At 38.8% G+C, this 27,269-nt stretch overlaps 1 protein-coding gene across 2 annotated transcripts in view; it reads left to right on the top strand.

Annotated features, from left to right (window-relative positions):
* LOC149580442 (uncharacterized) overlaps positions 1-27,269 on the top strand; it is a 165,237-nt gene that overhangs the window by 109,272 nt on the left and 28,696 nt on the right. For both annotated transcript variants that reach the window (XM_089790913.1, XM_089790923.1), the window contains one exon: positions 7,240-7,297. In XM_089790913.1, the coding sequence (XP_089647039.1) occupies positions 7,240-7,297 (58 nt within the window). The remainder of the gene's footprint in view (positions 1-7,239; positions 7,298-27,269) is intronic.

Below are 27,269 nucleotides of genomic sequence, written 5' to 3'. Positions count from 1 at the left end.
TTTTGGAATGTGAGCAAGATGTTGAGTAATATGGTTTTAGTTTTGACTCTCATGCGTATGATCTTTTTTAGGTGCACAGTTCAGTTATACATGTGTCAAATAGTGTGTATGGTAGCTCACTTTGCACAGTTTGGGGAAGCAAGCTTTGTTAGCTTACCAAGTTGCTTCCCTATGAGATGTTCACTCCTATGAAATCTATAGCTAGATTTACTTTAGTTTGGATGGTTCAGCCAGTTGTATTGGTGATGACACTACAAGAGTTGGTGAGTGATCACAAGGACATTAGTCAATTTTTTTGTGGGATTTGGGTGGATTGATGTTATTTGTTTTTGAGATTGCTTGGGGACAAGCAAATTCAAGGATGGTGGACTGTAATGTCCCCATTTTGATCAAGCATTAGAGTCAATGGATTTAGCCTATCATTGGGTCCTTGTAGACTAATACTGGTGATTAGAGGACCTTGTTGCGACATTTGGCTCCATTTTGAGGGACTTACTATTTATAGTAAGTCATGAGAGTTGGTTACTATTTTATAGTAGCACATAGTGGTGACACTTGGGTCAGACTATCTCAATTTGTTTATAGAGCTGGGACAGTAAAAGCATAATGAAGGTTATTAATTAAGTTTGACTTAATTAAATAACTTTATAAATTTGTTTTTCTAATTGAATGGTTTGTTGAACAAGGCTCTTTAGTGAAAAGTGTGCACAAGAAGACTCTAGCCATTGAATTATAAAAATAAGATACAATAAGATAAGATAATGATATTAATGTCCAACAAAAGACCAATAAAAGGTCAATGGGACTGAAAAATTACAACGAGGTTGACAGCAACAGGAGCACACAAAGGTATCCGAAAATAAATACAACAACAAGAGAAAGCAAACAAAGAATCAGAGAGGAGGCCAATAAAGAGACTAGGAGTCCTTTCGAGGTAAAAAGAAGTCAGTCACTGAATGAAATGTATGTTGATGAATAAAGGCCCTATCCTGTATGTGGGCACTCAAAGAGGAGTGTTGTTGGTGCAAATAGCTGGTCTAAGACTTGACGCACCTGGAATGCTTGGTAGAACTAGTGGAGCTAGAAGGCCTTTTCACCCCACGTAAAGGAGATAACGGTGTGAGAAAAGTAGTAATGAGCTGAGTAGACGAGTGCCAATGCGGAAGCAGTGACTAGATCGTGCTATCACGGAGCATAGTGGTCTCTCGATGATAAAGTGCAAGACAGTGCTGAGCATAGTAGTTGAAAAAATCATAAAGAGAGAAGCAATCCCGAAACAAACAGAAAAATCTCCCTCTGATCTCATAATAAATGGGGCAACGAAAAATGAAGTGTGTCTCAGTCTCCACCTCACCTGAAGTACAAAGCCTGCAAATCCGCTCACCACTGTCAATATGATGGTCAGTTTGGACCCGAAGACGGTGAGACCCAACTCTGAAAGATCCCAAAGAGATACACAAGGCATGAGACCACCTTCGGGAAATGTAGCTAGGACGAACAATAATACCATGTAACATCTTCAAAAAGTGCTTCGCGTAAAAGGACATCCGTGGGCGTAACCCACTAGGAGGGTTAACCCAGGTAGTGGCAATGTACTGTCTATAGATGTCAAGCCTGACATGCTCATTCAACTCCTGTTGAGATGGAAGGAGATGAATCGAGGCATCCAACGAAAACTGAAAGGGGGAGAGGCGGTCAATATCAATCCCAATCGAACTGAGCAGAGAAGTGACCTGTGCATACCAACGACGTGCATGAGAACTAGACTCAGTGTTCACAGTAGATATGGACGGACAAAAAGCTAAATAGAAGTACCGATCACAATCACTAGCATGATCTGCAGAGCCACGGAGATGATGGAGGAACCAAACCAAATTAAAAATGGCCGCAAGACTGAACGGATGAGTGCCAAACTCCGCAAGAATGATACTATGTGGAATGAACCTGTGGCATCTAATGATGCGCCTCAAAAATAATGTCTGAACCTGCTTGATCGAGGCCTAGTCAGAACCAAGAAGAGATGGACCCCAAACTAGATACCCATAGAGAACATTAGGCCTCACAAGAGAGTCCAAGAGAGATAACTTGGATGAGGTATCATGGAAATGGTGCTTGAAACACTGTTTCTCAAGCAAAGCAAGAGAACCCATACCCTTATTAACTCTAGCTTGAATGGTTGGCCTCATACTGATCCTAAAAACTTAACCCCCCGATAAGTATAGGATGTAGTGATCTCGATCTCTTGACCTTGAAAGAAGAAGTGGAGATGTGAAGTCTTTAAACAATTGAAAATCATGACCCGAGTCTTACTCAAGTTAACCACAAGCTGCCGCTGATCACAAAAGGAAGCCAAGCCATCTAGAAGCCTCTGTAAACTGTCTGGAGAGGAAGCAAGGAGAACCGCATCATCGGCAAAAAGGATGGAGATCAGAACTTGGTGAAGAAAACAACCATCTCCAGGGACCGAGGACCTCTGTAGGAAGTCTTCGAGCTCATCAATATATAATCCAAATAATGTAGGAGAGAGAGGACAACCCCGCTTAACCCCAATGGTGCTATGGATCGGATCCAAGAAACCCTCGGGAGTCCTGAATCTGCCAACCACAGTCTCATACAGTCTCATAATAGCGGTACGTAACATCACAGAAATGGCAATCTCCCTAAGCCTCTCAAACAGAGCCACCTTGGGAACAAAATCAAAAGCTTTGCGAAAATCAACAAAGCAACAATAAACCTTCTCCGATCTGTGTCTAGCCTCCTCAATAATAGCTCGTAGAGTGAAGATGTGGTCCATAGTCTGATAATCAGCTCGAAAACCCACCTGCCCTCTGGCCTTGCAACCAATCTTGTCTAGCTCACCCGATAACATAGTATTAAGGTCTATCGCATACAGTTTGGCAAATGTGTGCCCAATCATGGTGGTTCTGTAGTTCCTCGGATCAGAGACTAGACCGATCTTATGAATAGGATAAATCAGATGCCTGGACTGAGAAGTCAGAAAACCAATGTGAATCACACTATTAAAAAGAATGGAGAGATAGGGACCCAAAACTAAGGCACCACAGTTAAACAGCTCAGCTTGAAAGCCTTCCTTATCAACAGCTCTACTACACTTCATGGATTTGATGGCCTCAAAAATGTGGGAAGGGGTGAACAAGTGATCGAAAGGAGGCGAGATGAGATGGATAGGAGGCTGCCCTAGAATGTCATAAAGAGTCGTGGCGTGTAAGTTAAGGGAGAAAAAGTCGAGGGCAGAGGGTGGAGGAGAATTGTGGAGGAAGAGAGTGCGCCAGAAGAGTTGGGGATTATGGATCAACGTGGAGCAGAGGGATTTGCACTTAAAAGCAGAAAAGGAATGCTTCTTACCACGAAGAAAGCGAAGATAAGAAGAGCGAATGCAGGTAAAGTCGGTGGAGCGAGCCACAAAAGTAGAACGCATATAATGATGGAAAGATTTGTAGTCTGTATCGAACCATTGGTTCATACTACAAGTATTACGATGTTTGCTGCGAAGGGGCAAAGGAGGGCGATGAGGAACGAAAAGAATGGCAAAATTTTGAATAGTTGTTGAAAGTAGGTCAAACATGGAAGCAGGCTCGCATGAGTCAGAAAAGTACAAAGGGTTGAGGAGCCTCGAAAGATGAGCGGAAAAGAGCTCACAATCACCTTCGATAAAATGAAATCGAATGGGAGCGGGCAGTGGTAGAGGAGAGATGAGAGGCTGAGAGAGTGGACGAGAGATGAGGGGAGAGGCAAAGGTGAATACTGAGGAGAGCATGGTCTGCAAGAGGAAGTCGCAAAATGGTGACATTGTGAATGCAAGAAATGAAAGAGGGACAGGTGAGGACATAATCAACGACACTAGCACCCCCACCATGAGGCCAATAAGTGAAGAATACCGATCTAGGGAAGCAAGAAAGGCCGTTCAAGACTACCAGACCAGAAGACTCACAAAACTACAGCAAATGTCTACCATACATAAATAACGACCCAAGAGCATGCTCAGAGTGTCGTTGAAGTCCAAGGGAAGTCAGATCAATCTTAGTGGAGCAGATGGGGTCCGAGCTATGATAAAAAATCGGAGTTTGGAGTTCCTTGGTTCTCGCATTAAAATCCTCAAGAATAATAATGTCACCAAGAGGAGAAAATTGAGAAAGTCTCGTGAAGATCGACATACGGGTCTCCGTCCTCGGTACCATGAATAGCATAGTGGAAGGAAGTTGGCAGGAAATAGCAAACAACCAAAAAAGGATCTCTCTGATGGTGACACCTGCGGTCAATGCGGACCCACATAAATTTGGCAAATGTATCCAAGTGAATAATAGAAGTGCCGGTGAAAATATCCTCCTTGATCAAACAAGCCACACCACCCAAGCCACGTACACCACCAGAAGCACGAACCTCCTCTCTACATATAGATAACCACTGATAGCCAGTAACACCCGGAAGAGGACGTACAAGATTCTCATGAGTCTCTGTAATGACAAGAATATCTGCGGATCCCACAACATCCCATAAATGGCTAGGCAACAACCAAAGAGACCCATTGTCATTCCAGCGGTTTACAAGAAGGGAGCAAGTGGGGGTCTCTCTTGTTTGACTGCTAGTGGGACCGTCATTTGGCCTTGGGGGCCTGCCTCTCTTCCCACCGACTGGGAGGGGAATCTCTAATAACAACTTTTAGATTCGTTATAACTGCGCATTTACTAGCTTTCCTTGCATCCACGACTATCCCACGAGCGTGTTTCAGCTCTGTAACCTGAGCCTTCGTGAGATCTTCATCTAAGAAAATCTTGGAAGGTAGAGAAAAAAGCTTCCTCTTAGCTCGGAGAGCCCGGAGCCTATCTGCAAGTGAAAAAAATCTGATAAATAGGAATTCACCATGTCTAACCCAATGTCTATCCAACTTGATATTAGTAAGACCAAGATGATCGCAAAGGAAAGTGCGTCCAACTGCGAGAGGATCAAGAGTGGGAGGGAGTCCATGAACTCGCAAGTTGAGCTCACGAACCTGTCTCACCCTCTCATCTTCAATCTTATTATATTTAAAATTAGAGTAGGTTCCCAAATGCAAAATCATAATTTAAGTGAAAAGTGTGAGCAAGGGTATGTCCTGTCAATGGATTGTTGACAAAGTGCAATCTTGGATTGCATCACAAAAATTATTGTATTCAAATTGTAAATAAGGGTAATAATCTTTTGAATAAATGTAATCAATTTGTAAATGAGGTGTGCCTCATCAATTCTGGATGTACTAATGTGCTGGACAAAAGTTCTGGGCGATATCAAAGGTTTTTCTTGCCTCTATTCTTTTACTCCAGTGCCTGCACTGAATGGAGGAACATTGTAAAAATTATTTGAGAATTAATAATAGGCTTTTCCGTTTACCTATAAAAAAAAGTGTGAGCATGAAGCCTTTTAAGTGAAAGGTGTGTAGGAGAAGCTTTTTGGATTGAAATGTTATAAATGCAAAGTTCTTGAGATGACTTCATTCATTATATTATCTCTGGTTATTTGCATTTTATGAATTTGAGTTCTGATTTAATTTGTTATCAAACTGATGCTGTTGTATAGCAATTTGATATTACATCTGGTCTGAAATTGGCATCCAAGAGAAGGATTTTATATGAGAAATTCACTGCTGTAGCTGAAGATTATTGGAAGGTATTTTCTATATTGCTGAGCGCACCAATATTACTGATTCATAGTTATTATTATTGCCATTGGAGGGCAGATTTGTGCGCTGCAATCATCACTATTGGGCTGTATTTGAGATCACTGCCGGAGCGATCTTTTTGGATATAATGTAGAGATTTATAGCAGCGTCAATTCTGGACTAGCTGTGTTTCATATCTAAGGCTGCCATCTTGTGGTTTGAACGTGGGAATTTATCTACCTCTGCTGCAACATTCTCAATGCCAAATACAGGCTCTGAAAATTGTTGTTCATGCATAGCCTATGATTGTAATAACTGCGTATGTCAATGCAATTTAAATATTAAGCAAGCATCTATAATAAATTGAATTACATATCATTGAGTAGTTTGAATTTTATATTATTGTGTAACCATTCCTACATATTTTCTGAAAATCACAAAAAAAAAAAAATCATTTATTTGAAAAACTCAATTTTTTTATGAAACTTCAAAAAACAAGAAGCAAAGATTATTTCAGCATAGATTCATTACAAAAAGTCATTACTTAAGAAATATGACAGCATGGGTTCATTACAAAAAGTCATTCCTTAAGAAATATGACTCCTTAAGAAATATGACTAACATATCTATGTATTTTTCTATATACATTTGCATCAATATACACATTTACTTAAGGAGGGAATCAATTATTGAAAGCTTTATGTAATAGGTGTGGTGGTGGAAACTCTTGTTTGAGAACATGAAAGTATTGGTTCAAAATGAATGCATATTGATCTTGAAGAGCCTTTGCAATTTCATTTTTTATTATTGCATGGATTACATCTTGCACTTCTTCGAGTTGAACTCACTTGAAATGGTTTGGGAGATAATTTGCTGCATCTCATAATTAAATGCTGAGTTTTAGATACTTCAATTCTATTGAATGGAACATGCAAGATGAACTGCTTTGATACCAATAATTTGGGTCCTAGGGAAGTAGGAGGACAATGCTCTAGACATGTTAAGCTCATGTAGAAAAAATAAAGAGACGTGAGTTTAGACAGAGGAATAATAGAAGTGGAATAGAAATCTTATTAATTTGCATGTTCTCTACATGGCATACTCTGAACATCTCAAGGGAGCTGTATGATTGTGTATTATCTTGTCTATCCTATATTACAGATCTATATCCCTATTCTAACTAATGTTATAGATATGTGGTTATAGTTTGATAGATTAGAAGGCCAAAGAGGCAAAAGTTTGTTGTGGAAGTTTAATGGTTATGATGTTTTAACTCTTGTGTATGTCTCTTATTCTTTCAATAACTTGGCTTTGCATTTTGCACTTTGTTGGCATGTGTCTTTCTCATGAAATGGCTTTACAAGTTGTGTATGTTGCTTTCACTAATTTCAATTTTGAAATATTGACCCTTCAATGCCCCTTAAAAAGTTTAAGATGAATTTAAAAAAAATTGCGTTATGGTTTTGTAATTGTATATGTCCTACATTGGACAACATAGATCATTATGAGCGGTACTTGTTTTCATTCATTAACTGAACAAAGATTTGGGATTGATCTGTGACTTTGTTGTTTGTTGAATTAAGACTCTCAGCAGTTGAAGGAAATCATGGAGTTTTGATTAGATACATGGCTACCATTCAGGTATATCTTCTATGTTAATACATGACTTTTTGTGTATTTAATAGAGATATAACTTTTAAACTAAACATCAGCAAAATCATTTGGCCCTATTTAAATGCGATTAAGAAATTGAAAGGTTTCATATGTTTATTGATGCATAAATGGAGGGATAAATTGAGCCCTTTTCCCATGACACCAGCCTAAAAGGCTCCAAAATGTAACATAATGATTGACATAACAACTCCAAAAAGACAATGTTTGAAAAAAGTGTTAAGTACAATCATAGACATGAGAGACTTTAAAGTACAAAGAAAACTTTAATTTCCCATATTATTCATGTTCAACAGAGTTATTTTCAATAAGGCTTCAGAGGTATATTTTGTGGTATTTAAATTTAGTTTTGTTTGATGTAAATTATTGCCATCTATTGTTAGGTTCCATCAAGGTCAAAAGACGAATACAGATTTTGGCTTTTCAAAACAGCCTCAAAATGAGAAGCAGCACATTCATACTTACCTACCATTGTCAGATAAAATAGAAATTTCAAGTAAAATTCTGCTAGTATAGAGAACAAAAATTGTGAACTTAAACGATCACACTTGAGTAATAAGCAACTCATGTAAACTAGGAAGAAACATGCTGACTATCTTTTACTTTCAGTAAACAATCAAATTTCCTCGACTCCGACTTAGCAACGCTTACTCGACTCATGACTTGTAACTCCACATAACAACTCTCCAAAGACTCGGGAAAGTGGGAAAAAAATCTTGATATTTAGAGATTTTTAAGGATTTAAAACTTGTTTCATACTCCCAATTGAATAAAGTTAAGAGACACAATAACATCATCAATTGGAAGTTAATTTGATTGCACACATAAATATGCATCAATCACATAAGTACAAATGCAAATTAATACATTGATAGATAACCAATATTATCAAACACAACTATAAGCATTTTATGTTGACTACATTTGTAGTACATAATAAAGCAATATTGTAATTAGAACTAGTTAAGCTTGTAGGGTTTGGCTAGTTAGGAAGTGAGGGAATGTGTCAGTTGGTTTTCCCGACCAACTGACCCTTATATAAGAACTTTGGAATATTTATGATGTACTCATGTTTTTGATATCAATAAAGAATAAGGTTCTCTCGCTATTTTGGTATTTCGGTACAATTAATGAATATTTTATTGGAACGAGTGATTGTCTAGTATATTATGTGAATGTGTTATATTGTTCTATCCTTTGTGCTTGATAACTATTCTACATTTTGGCACCATTGCCTAAGTCTAAACCTAGAGGTCATCGGTGAGGCAGGATGGAGTAATGGGAAGACCCTTCCTACCACATATACAAGTAACAAATTATGATGATGAAGACGAGGAAATAGCCAGGGAAGACTAGTTGACACATGATCTAGTGACGGCCTAGGAAGTTTCTGTCGACCAGTATGTGCAAAGGGAAGCCCATGGGAGAGCGATTATGTAGAGCATGGTATGGGATGAACTTTTGGTACCACCGGCAATGTATGATCTACTTGGACAAATTCCTCGATTGTTAGCAAGAAACTTGGTACATGTGGAGGAAGAAAGAGCGGAAACAAAAAGAGAAGGAAGAAGGCAACAAGTGCTCATACAGTTTGCTGAAAGGACAAGGGAACAAGACTGAGAGGAGCGTGATAAATCAAGGAAGGTAAATAGACACTAGACCAAACAAATATCGGGTGCCAGAGGAAGATCTTAAGGAGGAAGTCACACTTCATGCCCTTGATTCCAAACAAATATTCGAGGCAAGTGCCAGAGGAAGAAATTGAGGAGGAAGCTGTATGGAGGACATTACGCCTCCAACAATAGGAGGAAAGACGTCGTAATCTAAGGGGACGAGGGGACCACTTCCGAATCCAGGAAGGGTTGATTGAAAATACAATTGAAGGAATAGCCAATTTGGCTATCTTTGACGCACCAAGAAGAAAGGCAAGGTGTAGAAATCTTGAAACCCCTGCACGCATAGAGCATTGACAAGAACAAAACCCTAGCCTAGGAGAAGGAGATGCTATTGGAACTAGCACTAGGAATCTAGATCGGTGAGAGGGAGCTTACAGTCAGGAGGGAGCAGCCCACTAAGAGGGAGAGTCCCGCGAGGAGAGAAAAATAGTAGAAGAATGGCAATGGACAAACAAAAACACCCTAGATTCACAAGGGACGACTCAGAGGACCCCGCGTGTCACTGTAAAACATGAATAACCGTATGGCAAGCCAACGGAGGGAATGATGCGAATGAATGGCTAAAAGCATTTCCAACCATACTAAGAGGTATAACCATTGAGTGGTATACAGATTTGGAGGCAAGCAAGAAGGATATATGCAATAATCTCCATGTAGCCTTTGAAGAAGAATTCAGACCCCTTCAGGATAATTGATGAAATAGTGATAGAGATCTATAATACAAGGCAAGGGAAGAATGACTCTGTCAGAGCCTATAGTAGGAAGCTGAAGGAATTGATAGGAAAGCTTGACAACAAGCCGAGCAATGGATTGAAGAAAAGGTGGTTTATTGAAGGGTTGATGCCGTTTCTAAGGAAAAAGATGAAAATAGTTCCACTGTCATCCTTCGTCGACGTTTGCACTCGTACAATGTGTTGTCCTTTATTTTGTCACCACAAAATGTAGGTAACTATACGAAACTTTTTCAAACTAGTTTCTCATTTCTTTGAGTTGAAATTGTTAATTAAATTGGTTAATTTTGATTGATCGATCAAATCCAATTCACGTAACAAATTCTTTTAGGGCCCATTTGGTTGCTAGAATAGGAAAAATGGAATTAGAACTAGTAATTATAACCAGTAATTTGAATAGGAATTGAAAATTGAAGTGGGTATTGAAATTGGAATTGAAAATTGAAGTGGGTATTGAAATTGCTATTCCAAACTCGTTTGGTTCGACAAAATTAAATCAGAATTCAAACCAGAAACTTGCAGACAGTGTGAAATTGTTTCAAATCCTCTGTGAAAAAAAATGAATTTTCATTTGAAAGGAATTGAATCGATTTTTCTTCCTTCCATGGTCGAGTTTGTCGATGAGAATCTCCATTGTGTTTCCACTAGTAAAGCAATTGTTGAGCAGGCACAGATTGAAGAATCGATCAGAATTGGCATTCAATGGTGGAGCACCTTCACCATTTTCAACAGCTCATCCTCCGCCTTCTCCTCAACTTCATCAACAAATCTATAAACAAACACAATTACAGCAGAGGCAGTGCATCACTTCTCTTCCACACTTTTCAGCAAAGGTAACGACTCATTTACAAGGGTCTTCACAGGACTATGCCAGCAAGGACATGGTCTGCTTTGGCATTATTTGAAACTGAATTTGAAAAAAACATGGTAGACACTCCAGCGAACAAAATGCATGCAGCCTTACCTCAGTTGCATCTCACAAATTCGAGAAGCAAAGAACAGAGCCAGAGTAGGAAACTATACTAGACTTCAAATAATAATGAAATATGTGAAAGTTAAGAAGAGAATAGGAACAGCAATTCCAATTACAGGTATTTTTGAGAATGGACAAATCCTCATTTTGGGCCAAAATGGGAATACCCATTCCTATTCCCAATTCTAATTTGGCGCAACAAACAGAGAATTAAAAACAAATTCTAATTTTCAATTCCTATTCCTATTGAATTCCAGGAACCAAACGAGCCCTTAGTGAAGGCTTTCGTCAAGTCTTTTTCATTTTTCTGTTTGTCGAGCCTATTGTAACATCCTGATTTCCGGGTCTAAATTAACATCTAACATAAGCATAGAATATAGTTATAACTTCAATTTCAAAGGAAGATAGTTATATCATTCAGGTTCATGCGAATAAGATTTACTTTTAAAATCTGTTAGTCAAAATTTCTTAACTAAATACTAGAAGTACCATCAAATTAAGTTACTATAGAAATTGAAAACCACATACCTTGAAAAACTGAGTTCGAATCAAACTAGGGATGCTTCTGCAACCACTTGGGTTAGTCCACAAATACACTATAACAATTTCCATATGACAACTATCATCTAAAAACCACTATCAATTTAAATACTTCTATTATTTTAAGTTAGGGCATCACATACCACTATATCAATTAGGGCATTGTTTACCTTTGGTTCAATTAGGGCTTCTGATATCGCTATCTTACTTAGGGCTTCCAATACCACGGATTCAATTTAGGGCTTCCGCGACCACGGATTCAACTAGGGCTTCCAATACCACTGTATCATTTAAGATTCCAGCTGTCATTCAATCAATTAGGGCTTCGGATTTCTCTTCCTTCCGATTACTTGTGTGTGATAGTTTCTCAAGTTTAGATAAATACTTATATTCAATATTCACATAAATGAAAACAATTCACAAATCAATCCAGGTGTAAAATAATGATAACAATGAATTTAAGTGAATTCAATCTTACCTCTTCGTAAATAAAAAATGATAATACCTATTTCCGATAAATAATTGATTGCTTGGCTTTTCTCTGTTTGACCCATATCCGACATCTTGAGAGAGGTGAAGCATTGTCAGGAGCTTAACCACCCAACCTAGGACCACAATATATCCCCACACGATCTCTAACAAGAAAGGCCCTCCCTACCTGGAATTGAGAAGGAACATCATTCCATCCACTGGGCATCATGATAAACAACACGCCATACAACTTCGTAATAGGAGATCACCATAACAGGAATATGCATGAGCTATTAATTAAATTCATTTAAAATGGTAATTATTGAAATGTCATAACTGATATTGATTCATACTATTAAGGATTCCTTTCTCACACTTAATCACCCATATTCTCGGCTACACAGCCGGGTGAGTCCTTGGTATCCGAAATTCTTAGAGCAGACGGCTTTAACAATTACTCAAGAAGATTTCATGCATCCAACATCTCACAATCTATGATTATATTCTTAGAAGATCACAAAATGTCAACATTCTTGACAACACTCTTCATGCTTGAGCTAATGCATTATTTAATTGTCTTGTTATTATAACATTCTTGTTTATTGTAGATTCTCTGCGCCTCTTCATCTATATTAGGCCATCAAGCCGGCGATTCCCTGATGCTAGCAAATTATATTCATTGTGATATTTCACACCTCTTCACCATACTTGGCAATTCGACTGGTGAATTCCTTTGTGTTTACTTATTGAGATATTTATATATGCCGATCAGACTATAAAGGTATAATACTTGATTGTTACTTATTTGTCTTGAATCTTTAAAGAAAAATCAGAGATATTTAACTTTTCCATATAAAGAAAACTACGACAATCTTAAATTAGAATATGGGAAGCAATGTAATATGACGGACAAGATCTGAATTCTAAATTGGGTTGATATACTTTCTTAACTTGGATCCAAAAATAACTCAAGTAACTCTACATATTCGGACACATATATATAAATGAGTTGAATAAGAAAACAAACTTTATAATTTCAATGTCATATCAAATTTGGATGAATTCAGATTTAAACATTTAATCTGTTTTTACAGCATGGTTCTCTAATGAATAAAACAAAATACAATGAAAAGGTTTAAGCTAAGAACCAGCGAACTTGAGCCATACAAATAAACATTAATAAGGCTTTAAATCATCACTGCCATTATCACTAGATAAAAACGTTAGACAGTACCTGAATACAATAGAAAACGCAGAACTAATTTGTTTGAAATGATAAGCAAACTGAGATGGATGTTACTTCACCCAGCATTGGCAATCAATGCAAGACTTCAGAGTACAGCCTAAACCTTTGAGACCAAGTGGATTGTGGTGTCTATAGGGTATTAGCAGACGTTTTTCATTAGCAAATTGTAGATGATCGATGCTTGAATGCAAGGTCGGATTGGTTATGAAACAAAGAAATCTGAAAATGTTGCAAGAAGGAAAAAGTTTGGCTCCAAGGTAAGTGGTCATCCCTTCTCTTCCTCACGGCTTCCTCCAGATTAACTACGTACGGCCAACTAATATCAAAGAATCGATTAAGAATAAATCCGCCAAAAGCAAGGAATGTGTTTAAAGATAACGAATATGAGAGTTGATGGAAGTATCCCCAATATGATTTAAGATGTTCTCTTAAATGGAAGGAGCTCGACTCTTCAACTCCCTTCAGTTACAAGAAAAACCCTTCAAAAACCCAAGATGACCATTCGGATTCCAAATATTAAATTGAGTAACAAGAAAGAAAAGAATAAAAGAGAAATAAGAAATTGGAAAGTTTTAAGACTATTTGAATGCCAATTATTAAATCGGAAAGAATATAGTTGGAAAGTTATAATTGAAATGTTATTATAATTCGAACGTTATTAAGATCTTATATTTACAAGCAACATTACTTTATTAATTATTAAATTATAATGATGCCAAATTATTTATACAAATATGAACGTTTATAAATATTAATTAAAAAAAATATGATGAATGATATTTTTTAAAAAATCCTTTGAGATTTGTTTTTATTTCTAACACTATTATTTTAGTTTAATTAATTAATTAAATAACTCATGCGGTTACTCAGACGTATCCTATTCCAAGTTGCTAAGTCCTCTATCTATCTGCCCAGTGATGATGATGCCCTGCCTAATTCTTTTCTGACAACGCTTCCACCCCTTCGACATGCTTTCTGCAAGGAATTTCTCCGTAATTAAATTATTAAATCATAAATAATCACAATAGTTAACCTTTTATCTTAATTCCATGAATTCACGATTAACGATCAACTCACATGTCGTTTGCACTTGAAATCATAACAACCATCTTACCATTTCGCTAGATTATATCAAATTAAACTGCCAACTGACTTCATGTGAACCTCAACGGCTATATTCAAGCTAGGTCAAAAATTGGGATGTAACACCTATACTTGATTTTTGAAGCCTTGAACGTCTTTTTGTTTTGTTTTTGAGTGTGTGTTTGTTGGTTTTTGGTCCTTTGGTTTTGCTCAAGTCATTGCTTTTGGTTTTTCCTTCGATTCGGTATATCTTAGGGCTTAATCGGATTTAGCAATCAAAACATATGACCATTTTAGTGCCCAAAAAGTGGACTCTCTGGGTGCAACTACATGAATTAAAAATATCATGTTACATTTTTAGGTTGACATTCACTTTATGAAAAATATAACATAAATTCATTTTATGTTATGTTTTTAAGTTACTTTATCCTTTTAATTTTTCACTTAAAGTAACTATAGTGCACTTTATGTTATATTTTTAAGTTGAGTTACTTTTAAATTTTTCACTTTTAAATTAACTATATAGTTTGATTTAATTTTTTATTTTAAAATCAAATGCTCTAGCAAATATTACTTTTAAAATAATATTTGCACATTATATTTTTAATATGATAGTGTAAATGTTATTTATGGCCCATTTAAGTAATATTACATCAAAAATCAAATTACCATGTGCTTATTTAAGTCACTTAAGTTATGCATCTCATTCTTTAGACCCGTTTGCATATTTTTAAAAAATGCAAATGCATCTAGAGAATGAGCTTTTGAATTAAAAGCGTGTAAATGCCTTTATTCAAAATATGCAATGGCCTCCCAAGAATGAGCTACACATAAAGCATGTTTTCAAAATATGCATATGCATATGTTTTAAAATATGCGTATGCATTTGGAGAACTCGTTTTTGCTCAAGGTGCATATTTTTAAAATGTGTATATGCACTTCAAGAATGCCTATTGGTTTGGAGAAGTCAAATGCATGTTTTTAAACATATATTAGCACTCTAAGAATGTGTTTGGACTTTAAATGCATGTAATGCCCTCTTGAGAACCCGAATTTTGCTCTTAGGGCAAAAATGTCCATGCATGTTCTTCCCAAGAACATGTTTTTGCATAGAAACCTCATATTTCTCCATGAAATGTCTTCAGATTTGAAGGATTTTTTATCACATTTTGGGGCCAAGGAGAGGCGTTTTGGAGTTTCAATATATATCTTTGCTATTGGAAAGCACATTTTTTCATTCTATTTGCAAAAAAAATTGTTTTGGGCAAGTTGAACCACGTTTTTTATGAGAAACGTCCCATTATCTTGCATGAATAAAAACGTTGGAATTGGGAGAGATTTTAGGGCACATTTTGGGCATTGTTATCCAAAAATGCCTCATTAGATGCTCATTTTGAATTCATCATTAAAAGGTTGAAGAAGTCCAAGTTTGTTTGAAGATTTTCAACATTGGAGTTTCTTTCTCCTTCGTTTTTGGCACACAATCATGAAGTAAGTGGACATTTTCTTTCTTGCTAATTAATTCATGCTTATTTTGCTGATTTTATGCATGTTTTAGCTTGATGCTTCACAGTTTTTGATATAAATGCAATGGAAAGTGCATTTTCCTTTTAAAAATGATGAAAAGTCACATTTCCATGTTTTTGGTTTTTTCCCAAATTCCAAATTTGGGTTTGCATATTGAAGTAGCTTGCTTGTTGGTATGTTTGAGTCTTTTGCCAAAGGTACATTTTTCTGTTATGTTTGTTTTTTGTGTTTTGTTTGTTTGCATTTCTGTTTTTCTTCATTTTGAAGAAGTTGCAAGTTCTTTCCCAAGAATTTCAGCATGTTTCATTTCACTCCACCTTTCACCATGTATTTCTATCCATCACCCACACGTACATGTAATCTCATTCTCTATTTTCACTTTCAGGCATCTCACTCTACGCACGTAATCACATGTCATGATTACATAAAAATTCCTTTACATGTAATTGCATCTTGAGAACCTGTTTTTGACTAAAAGTCACTTTTAAAAGGTCAAAAAATGTCATTTGCATGCATTCGCTTGTACTTGGACTTCAACTTTCCTTGGAGATATCTATAAGAGCTCACTTTGCCTCACTTTCTCAAGGCACATTGCATCCATTCCTTTCACATGCAATTACATGTAAGCTTATTTTTTTCTGCATTTACATGTTATCTCACTTTCCGTTCCTCATTACATGTTGCATTTACATGTAATCAACCTTTCATGCAATGACATCTTGAGAACACATTTACACGCATTCCCATGCATTCCATTTTCATGTCTCATAGCATATTCCTCACTCCATGTTTTTTGTCTCTCCCCAACCGTTTTCCATCTTCTACACATGCATAATGTCTCTTTTTGATATCATCTCATTGGATCCTTGAAGTGTCTAAACCATATTCTAAATCAACCTCTATGGTAATATCCTCTGATGATGTGTTCATATTTTGGAATTTTTGTGTTGCAGCACAAGCACAAGAGATGCCTTCACTGTCAAAATCTAAATGCAAAATGAAATACCAATATGATAAAGAGTTGGCTCATGCAACTCAATCTCATATCACGTCCATTCTTGCCAATGTGTCAGATACAAAGATTAGACATGTGGACATGACTGATATCCTGCGAAGGGTAGAAGCTCCTATTAGTCATGAAATGAAACGCATCAAAAGCAATAATATTGACTTGGTGTCCACATTTGCCATGCTTTCCCTGGAACCAGAGTTTGTTCTTGGATGTGCGAAACATTTTAGTCCAAAGTCAAAGACGATCAAGGTTGTTGATGGTAATGTTATTATAAGCCTTGATCCAGAGGGTATTGAGCAGATTTTCAAAGTGCCACAGAGTGTAGAGTGCGTAGATTTGACCAAAGAGTCATCTTTGGAGATATGGAATGTGAATAAGAGAAATTATCAGAAGTATGTTAATCTATATTGGTTGGATTCCAAAAGGAATAATCTCTCAATATGGCCAAAAACTATTCACAGATCTAATTTCAAGTTAGAATATAAAGAGCTTATTATCCTTCTCAGTAGGATATGTGGTCTCAAAGATTTCAGTGACTTTGAACCATGGATGTTTAAGTTCATTTTCGAGATCATGGATAATAAAGAACATATCTTTTGGGGAGAACTAATCAACACTGCACTTTGTGAGTAGTTGCTCAATGTAGGAACTTCACCACCTTTCTACATGAATTCCTACCTTGTTTATATTGCTGCTACCATGAGCTCTTTTCTGGACTCTCCACCAAAGATGATCGTCTTCAAATTTCAGTTTGGGAATATTATGATCAGATTACTCTGACTAATAGTATGTACCATTACAAAAGAGTTGAGGATACATTCTTTGGGCATTTTCGATGTCTGTTTGATAGACAGTTGTCTGTTAAAAGGGTATCTAATGAAGCTTGGGAGAAGGTAAATCAATATGGTTGTATCTTTATTCAGTTTCCAACCTTTACCTATTTGAGGGTTGGATACTTTAAAGGAGAGCCATATACCTTACCTAGGTATGCCAATGACAAGATCATTCTTATGGAATCAATTGACCAAACAACTTATGGAAGTTCAATTTCATCAGCATGCTCTGCATAGACCAAGTTTTTTAATTTCTTTTGCCAAACTCCTGGTAATTAGTAATTATACGATCAATTATGTATACAAAGCAAAAGCCATGCAAGCAGAACATTAGTTGATCACATTGAAGAGATTCAAAGCTAGATTTGACTTTGATAATAGAAAGATGAATTCTCAAATTAAGAGAGCATTTACTCATGTTCATCGTGTAGAAGATGTTTGGATCAATATGCGGTCAGAGTTGGATATAATGAAAATGGATTATTGCAGATTGACTTTGCAACAAATCATTGATCTTAATATGCTTGAGATCCTGTCTAATTTCCAAGTTGAAGATGATGGTAATATGCTTGATCCAGAATATCATCAAGTTGGTTTTGATAAATGATGCCCTTTCCCTATTCAATGACAACAAAAGGAAGGTACATATATCCTTGATAGATTTCAATCCATTTTGGCAAACCCCAACAAGTGGTTCAAAATTAAAGGCCTAAAAGGGTTAATCCGTAATTGGGTTTGGATTGTGGAAGTTTTGGTCCTCTTGGAAGGAAGTCACAATTGGAAATCACAAGTAAAGATGATGCTTCTTCTGATGTAAATAAATCTCTCAAATTCAAGCTGAAGGGTGGAAAGGGATTTAAATCATCTCAGACCCCTAAACTAGTTCAAGAGTCAAAGGAAGAGTTAGAAGAAGAAAATGAGGAGGAAGAAGGACAAGTCATGATCATATCTTCCCCAAGACCTACACAAACTCATGAACCATCCATGCACAAACTCATGATCATATCAAATGTCAATGCATTGGCTCTTCCTATATCTTCAACAGGGCCTCCCATTTTAACAAACTAACAATATGAAGATTTGGGGAATGTGTTCGAGGATTTTCCAACTCTCATAGAAGGTCAAGTTTCTCAACTTGATACATCCTTAACAGGTTTTGAGTTGTTCATGACAAAATCCTCTTATCATGCACCTATGGATTCAGCTGTGCAAACTGAATCTTGCTTAGTTACAACAGAGATACAATTAGGAGCAATGACAATGGTCTCCACTGTACCCACTTCTACAGATGAAAGTTTCAGCTTGCCTTTATGGTTGAATAAGATTACAATGAAAAGAAGAAAGGTTATGGTACCCCCAGATAATCTTCCTGTAAAGAAAACTATGTCCAAATCTTTGGAAGATAAGATTGTTTCTAGAATCTTAGTTGATTAAGAAAAATCTAAGTTTGTAGAGGTTGGTGAGCCACTGGTGGACAAGCATGTTGAAGAGCTTACACATTCTGATTACAAGTTCACCAAGGTAGAGATTGCAAAGCAGTCACGACTGAGTTGCTTATAGGATGCTTAAGATGCACTCGCCAATGTATTAAAGAGCAACCATGAAAAAAGGGAAAAGAAAAATGAGGTCAAGCATGAAGTTGCTCGGTTAAATGAAGTTTTTTGGCAATAATCTTCGCAAAATGTTGTTGTTGTGTCTCAGACACTGTCCCTTCTTTGTACCTCGTGTATTCCTCTTGGTATATATCCTCCTCTTCCTCTATTTTGGCAATCTCAAAGCATATTGCAGCTTTCCTAGAATACCTCATATTCCTCCATCTGCCAATGGAACAATCCATCGTCTCTCAATAGCTTGAATTCCTCCTCAAATGATTTCTTCAAGGTAGGCCATGTTGCCTTCTCCTCATCTGCCAAGTCTGTGTACTAGTCGATTGTTATTCGTACGGTGGCAACAGGAAAGGCTTTTAACAAGTAATCCTCATTGTCTTGTCTTATCACCTCCTATATAGTCACACATGTCTTACAGTGCCTTATGGGGTCCTCTGATCCCTCACCTTTAAGCTTTGAAAGTTTTTGTTTATCTAGTGTTTTTAGCATCTTTATTTGATTGGTTTGTTGTGAATTCTCTCCATGTTCTCCTGGTATACTTTTGTGGGGTTGTAATACTTCCCCTCTCTCACACTCTCCGCTTTCGTCGCTTTGGTGGTAATGGGATTCCCACTTCCCGAGAGTTTCTGGTTTTGTTTTCCCTATGGTTGGTTTGTCCGATATGGCTAGTCATTTAATTCCCCTTACTATACTTTCTAGCAGGGCAGCTACTTCCCCGTCTAGACTTTTGTCTTTGTTTCCAATGAGGGCTTACTCACTGCATTCTAATCCTTTGTGTACTTGTTGGGCGAGATCGTGTAGTCTTCACCTCCTTTCTGCTTGTTGTTGTGCCAGTAATACTCGCCTCACTTCCTCCTCTCTGTCTTCCAATTGGGTTTCCTTCCTACATGTCCTATCCTCATTAGGAAGGAGAGGCATTCATTAGTGGTTTTGTTATGTGATTCTTGTGGTTCTCCGTTCCTCCACCAAGGGTTTGTTCTATAATTGCTTGTATCCTTAGGTTCCTCTTCTTTGTGAGTCCTTTGATGCAAACGTTGTAATGTTTGTTGCGTTCTTTGTTCCCTCAACTCGGCTTCCCCGTGCTCCTTTACTGCTGCCAGCCTCTATATGAGCAGGCTTGGAAAACTTCCAAGGAGATCATATACAGTCTTGTTCACCTTGAGTTTGACACGTAACGTACTAGTCAGGAGAGCCCTCTGTGCTGCCTTTTACCGGACGTACTCATCAACTGTTGTCGGTAGAAATTGTGTATCGGCCGACGGGTCCCTTAGGGAAGGAAATTGTGTATCAGCCGACGGGTCCCTTCGGAAAGGAAATTGTGTATCAGCCGACGGGTCCCTTCGGGAAAGGTCTTGTTATGTAGCCGACGGTAAATAGTTTGTAGCGGACATGATGTATCTGGCCGACAGATCCCTTCGGGAAGGTTCGTCGAAAAGTATTTATAACCCCTTCGGGGAGCATTGCAATTATTATTATCATATGAGAAAAGCATGATGTACTGTTGGTATATGCGAATAATAATAAGAGTTCTTCTGTTTGCTGTTCTTGTTCGTGTCTATTTCCTATGTGCGTTGCTTAATTAATCCATACGGTAAACATTTGGCGCCGTTGCCCGATGGATCTGGTACGCGGGCAGGCGGATATGAATTAAATGCCGAATCAGTTGAACAAAGATAAGAGTAAGCTGAAGGAAAATTTAATTTTGGCTCAACAGATAGAGCGTCGAAGGAGGTTTCAAAAGCTTTCCGACGGAAACAAGAGCGCGAAAGGATTGTTGAAGGAGACTCGACAACGGCTTGATTTGGTGGAAGAAGCGAGGGAGGAGTTTCTAAACCTACATACACCACGGGAAGAGAATCCTGACGGAAGGAGATCGACTCGCACGGCTCGGAGTGCCGAAGGAGCACGAGCGTGGAGTGACCTCTTCGTCCAAGATATACTTCCGGAACGGACAGCTACGGTTGATAAACCCTCTTCTTCACCAAACAGTGCAGAAGTCCAAAATAGAGCGGGTGTTGAAAACAGCGCGGAAGCAGAAAACAGCGCGGGTGTACAGAACAGTGCAGGTGTACAGAACAGCGCGGGTGTCCAGAACAGCGCGAGTGTGCAGAACAGCGCGGGTGCTCAAAACAGCGCGGGAGTACAAAACAGCGCAGGTACACAACAAAACCCTCGACATATAGTGATAATGGCAAGTCTGAAGGAAAAATTGCCTAAATTTGATGGTGATGAAGCAGCTGATCCCATTCGACATTGTAAAACATGTGAAACGATCTGGAGGGCAAATGGTATAACAGATACAAACGAATGGATCCGACAATTTCCTGCTACCCTACAGGGTGTTGCCATTGACTGGTTTACTGATGCCGATCCACAGAAATTAAATAGTTGGGATAACATTAAGGAGTTCATCGCAGAATTTCAACTTTTGTGTGATGATAATGAAATTGTCGCAGAGATATTCAATACCAAGCAAAAGAAGAATGAAACTGTACGGGTCTTTGCCAGGAGGTTAAAGGACTTAATCAGTAAAATGGAGAATAATCCAGCAGATGGGCTCCAGAAAAGATGGTTCATTGAAGGCCTTCACCCGAAGCTGCGGAGGAAGATGAAGATCGTGCCACCATCGACATACATTGAAGCGTACAATCGGGCAATGAACCTCGAAAATGACCAGAAGACAAAGAAAAAGAAGACCAACTCATCGGATTCAGATAACAATGAGCCTTCAGGAGAAGATAGCAGCGACGATGACGAAGGAAGCAACAAGAAGGTCCGTGCCCTCCAGAAGGACATGATGCAGATGATGAAGGAATTCAAAAACATGAACAAGGAGACTAAGGGCAATGACCTATGGTGCACAGAGTGTAAGAAAGAAGGCCATACAAAGGGATCCTCCCCGAAAGATCAATTTTGTGAAATCTGCCAGATTCTAGGACACTCGGTAAAGGAATGCCCTTTCAATCTGAAAGTAAGAACACCGCAGCAAGTGTTCTTAACGCAGGAGGCATCCCAATAAGGAGGGAACGGGAATACCAGTACGGAAGGTGCCACATCAGGTGGATACAGAAACAACTGGCGCGGTCAAAACAACAGCAGCAATAACAACAATGGTGGCAACAACAACAATGGAGGAAGGAGTCGAATTCAGTACGATGCGAATGGTCGGCCAATTGTTCAATGCCGCGCATGCAATCTGTGGGATCACTTCGCCCGAGAGTGCACAACGACGAACACACCGAAGCTGCTATGCCGTTGGTGTGGACCTGGAGATCATGATGATACTAAGTGCCCGAAGTCCGGCGTAAACTTGATTACCGTAGGGACAGACGAGGAAGAAGTTCTGGCAATCACTCGGAAGCAGGCAAAGTTATACCCTGACCCAACGAAAGAAAAGAAGAGACTGGAGGAAGCAAGGGCAGAGATCCAGAAAGTAACACAGGCAGAAATAGCACACCTGAAGGACCCGCCAAGTACCTCCATCCGAAACTGTGCAGAACAGAACATTGTACGGCAAATATTGCAAGCTGAGATACCTGTCAAGATAAGTGATCTGTTGCTCACTATGCCTCAGCTCCGATCGGCACTCACAAACATTGTTCCCGCTGCTCAACTACCAGGAGAACATGGAAGGAAGCAGGAAAGTGGAGCAAGTGCAGCGGACAAAAAGGAGAAGGAAAGTGGCGCAAGTGCAGAAGATCCGATGCTGTTAACTCTTTCATCTGGACGCTATCCGGCAGTTGTTGAAATGGGCATTCTTGGGACTGTACTAACGGACATGATTGTCGACGGAGGATCCGGTGTCAATGTGCTACCAGAGGATACTTGGAAGAAGTTGGGCCGGCTGACATTATGGCCAACTACCTTCGAGCTGCTAACAGCCGATCAACATGGAATCAAGCCGTTGGGAATACTCACAGCGCAACCAGTGACAATCGGAACACAACCATTCTTGTTGGACTTTGTTGTGATTCCTCTCAAGCGGAAGGGGTACGATGCGATTTTGGGTTGGGGGTGGCTGATACAAGCAAAAGCAAAGCACGATTGGAAGAAAAATACTTTATCACTCGAAAGCAAAGGCCGGAAGTATGTCATTGATCTGCACACTCAGATGGTCGGGGACGAAGCCCTCTCGTCAGATTCTGAGGGAGAAGAGGATGAAAAGGGGCATATTATGGAACCGGATTAGGAAGGAGTTTTACGACTGGAAGGAGATGATGATTTGGATTCAGTAAATGGTCTTTACCACTGGCAGATAGAGGATTACGAGCTCTTTCCAAGTTGTAATATGCTAAGGATCGACGAAGGTAAGAAAGAAGGAAATGAATGTCCGAAGGAACACAGAGAAGCCGAAGGAGGAAATGAATGTCCCAAGGAACACAGAGAAGCCGAAGGAGGAAATGAATGTCCCAAGGAACACAGAGAAGCCGACGGAGGAAATGAATGTCTAAAGGAACATGGAGAAGTCAAAGGAGGAAATGCGGGTATGACTGAAGCTGAAGGACAGAACATACAGTACGAACCCAAAAGAAGGAAAGATTCTACTGTACGACTGCGCAAGAAGAAAGTATTATGTCAAACCACAAATATAGCAGAAAGGTACCAACAGCAACGAAGACACACGATACGGTCTGCACAGGAAACAAAGCAGAAGGGTCTAATAAAAGTTGCAGCAGTACGGAGTGGACATGTTATTGGCGGCCAGAAGGGGCAACTGATGGAGTCCATGCTACGGAGCTTCGGGAACAAACTGGGCAGTATGGAGATGACACAGAACAGGCGTAGCAGGTTTCAACTCGGATAGTGGGTGTTAAAGTACGACGATCGGAATGAGATCAAACCAGGCAAGTTCAAAATTAAATGGGTCGGGCCGTACCAGATGCGGGAAGTAAGCAATAACGGAGCAATAAAACAGTGGATGCTAGACGGAAAGGAAGTATTCGATGTAGTGAATAGGTCGAAGTTGAATGTTTGCCATGAAAGAAGTAATGCACCCCCGTGGATGAATAAATGAGAGAAGACTGTAAGTACTGTATATATGTAAATATTGTACATAATTGTTCCAGAAGTGAGATTTTCAAAAAAAAAAAAAATTTTGAAAAAGTGATGAAAAAGCTACTGTACAGATTTTTGGAAACAAAGCACCGTACAGATTCTTAAATGTTCACCGTACGGTTTTGAAGGAAGTGTACGGATTTTTGTACCGTACGGATTTCGCCAAGTTTTGCATCTTACGGATTTTTTTTGGAGGTTTTGAGTAGTGTACGGAAAAGCATCAAGTTTGATATGTACCGTACGGATTTTACAGTGAAGGAAGGAGCACCGTACAGATTTTACAGTGAAGGAAGGAGCACCGTACGGATTCTTAACCTGCTCACCATACGGTTTTTGGAGGTTGTGTACGAAATTTATTGGTTCACCGTACGGATTTTTATAAGAAAGCAATGTACGGTTTTTTTTAACTTGCAAATACCGCACGGTTTTTAGCAGCAAGGTTACCGTACAGATTTTAAAGACAGTTCCCATACGGTTATTTTCACAGTTGCCGTACGGATTGTGGAGATAGCGTATGGATTTCTTGTGATCGAGCAACGTACGGATTTCATGATTGTTGTATGGTTTTTTAAGACGACGTACGGATTTCATATTTGCAGTATGGTTTTTAAAGCCAACGTACGGATTTCATGTTGCAGTACGGTTTTTAAAGACAACGTACGGATTTCAAATTTGAAGTACAGTTTTAAGGCAATGTACGGTTTCCATCTTGAAAGTGGTGTACGATTTTCCTGTGGCACGGCTTTTCCTTGCACTGTACGATTTTTAAAAGTTGCATATTGTAACACTGAAACCAGCGTACGGATTTTGATAGCCTCAAAAGGATAGCGTACGGAATTTGGAGCCAAAATTTGTTAATTTTCATCGTACGAATTTTCAAGACTTGGGAGGATATTGCAGTACGGCTTTTCCAGAAGATTGAAATAGTGAAGACGCCTTCAGATTTGTTTCATCAAAACCTGTGTGCAGGAAGGAGGCATCCATATGCAATCAGTAGACAGTGTCAAGATTGAAGCCGTATGGATTTCATCACAGAAGGGTGATAAGAGGTTTTCTAAAAAATAAAAATAAAAAAATAAAAAAACGACGACAGAATCAAGTTGCTCAGAATGAGTATCAGATGATGCCATAGGGAAGGGGAAGCATCAACGATTGCCAGAAAGAGTGTAGAATCGGCAGAAAATGACAGAAATGGTGTGTTTCGTGCAGTTTTGTGTGGGTTTCAGAGTGCCCCTGGACCCCGCGGGGGCGCTGCCCCTCGACCCTGCCGGGGGCGTTGCCCCCTGGACCCCCAGTCGTTGCGGATATTAGTCGTGGGAGTTTGACCAGTTGAGAAGAGTTGAAGTTGCTGCAGGCATGGAGTGTCTGTGTATCAGTGGCACTGAGAGTAGGTGTTGGCCGTGAGGCTGTCTTGGTGGATGCGTAGAGAGCTCGGGAGGAGCTGATCATCCAGTTGGAGGCAGTGCAGCAACACTTGGCTCAAGGTTCCGAGGAGTTGGAAGCAGAGGAAGCAACACAGGTGGCTATCAAGGTCAGCTTGAGGAGTCAGTATTGTGTTAGCAAAGGCTATAGATGCAACGGGATGAATGTGAAAGTAATATGGCAGATCAATGTTGTTGTATTAGTTGTTTGAGTTTTGTTTTGTAGTCGTCAGGAGATGACTTTTCTTTTTTGATGTCGTCAGTAGAAATTGTGTATCGGCCGACGGGTCCCTTCGGGAAGGAAATTGTGTATCAGCCGACGGGTCCCTTCGGAAAGGAAATTGTGTATCAGCCGACGGGTCCCTTTGGGAAAGGTCTTGTTATGTAGCCGACGGTAATAGTTTGTAGCGGACATGATGTATCTGGCCGACGGATTCCTTCGGGAAGGTTCGTCGGAAAGTATTTATAACCCCTTCGGGGAGCATTGTAATTATTATTATCATATGAGAAAAGCATGATGTACTGTTGGTATATGCAAATAATAATAAGAGTTCTTCTGTTTGTTGTTCGTGTTCGTGTCTATTTCCTGTGTGCGTTGCTTAATTAATCCATACGGTAAACATCAACTGCTATGTCCCACACCTGTACAAGGTCCTATGTCATTGATCCTCTCTCGTTACTTCCTCTTCCTCAATGTCATTATCAATTATCACTATTTGCTGGTCAAAGGATCAGCCCATTCTGTTTACATCTTTTTCCCATCTTCCTGATCCTAGATTCATACTTAGGCAACAACGCCAGAAATGTTGATGCCAATATGGTATAGAATGCTGCCAACAATATATAATTTATAGTATTATCAACACTTTCATTCTAATAAATGGAACAAGACACAAATGGCGAAATATATCTTTATTTATTGTACCAATTGGGTTGCATAGTAGTACTAATGCTTATCAATCTCACCATACCATTTCTATTCCCACTGAGTGCTACATATACCACTAATACCAACCAACGTGACATTTGGTGCAAAACTTTCCTCATAACTACTTAATTAATTTATTACGAAATTACCTTCTACAAGCAGCGTATAATTGGTTGCATCATGGTCTTGTGACACAAGATCATGCATTGATTAATTCATTTGAGGATTTTAGTAATAAATTGATCACTCGTTTTGACAAGGACATTGAAGTCTATTATAGATAGGGCCTAGCTGAAGCAAAGTGGTTCGGTAGACCCCTACATTGATAAACTTCAAAGGCTTTCAACCATGCTTCAGGATATGTCAAAAAAAGGAAAAGTTTGTTATTTGTTGAAGGGATGAATGAAAAGTTTAAGGGAATTGTGAAAGTGTTGAAACCAAACACAATGTAAGAGGTTATCAAGATGACCTATGACTTGGATATGTCATCCTCTATATTGCAGCCTCTTAGGAAGCCTTTTAAGGGCTCAAGGCCAAATTTGAAACCTACAAATCAGAATAAAGCAACATCTTCTGAGATGGATATAGAAACCGGAAGTGAGTTAAGGAGAAGAAAACTATGTTTTGCATGTACGGAACCATGGACTCTTGATCATAGATGCCTTGGGAAAGAATATTCACTACATTGAAGTTGTTCCTGATGGGGAAGATGAGAAGAATGAAGACATCAGGTTTAGGGCAGCGATGATGAGGATAATAATGAACAACCCATTGTTGAAAGAGGTGAAAAACATGTAATCGATGTGATGCAGAGAATTATTCTCTACATCACGATGAGC

Source organism: Cupressus sempervirens, chromosome 1, assembly GCF_028749045.1.
Source record: "Cupressus sempervirens isolate cs-2001-9-10 chromosome 1, ASM2874904v1, whole genome shotgun sequence".
NCBI lineage: Eukaryota > Viridiplantae > Streptophyta > Pinopsida > Cupressales > Cupressaceae > Cupressus > Cupressus sempervirens.
The sequence above is the reverse complement of the archived record's forward strand: the minus strand, read 5'-3'. Positions and strand labels throughout refer to the sequence as shown.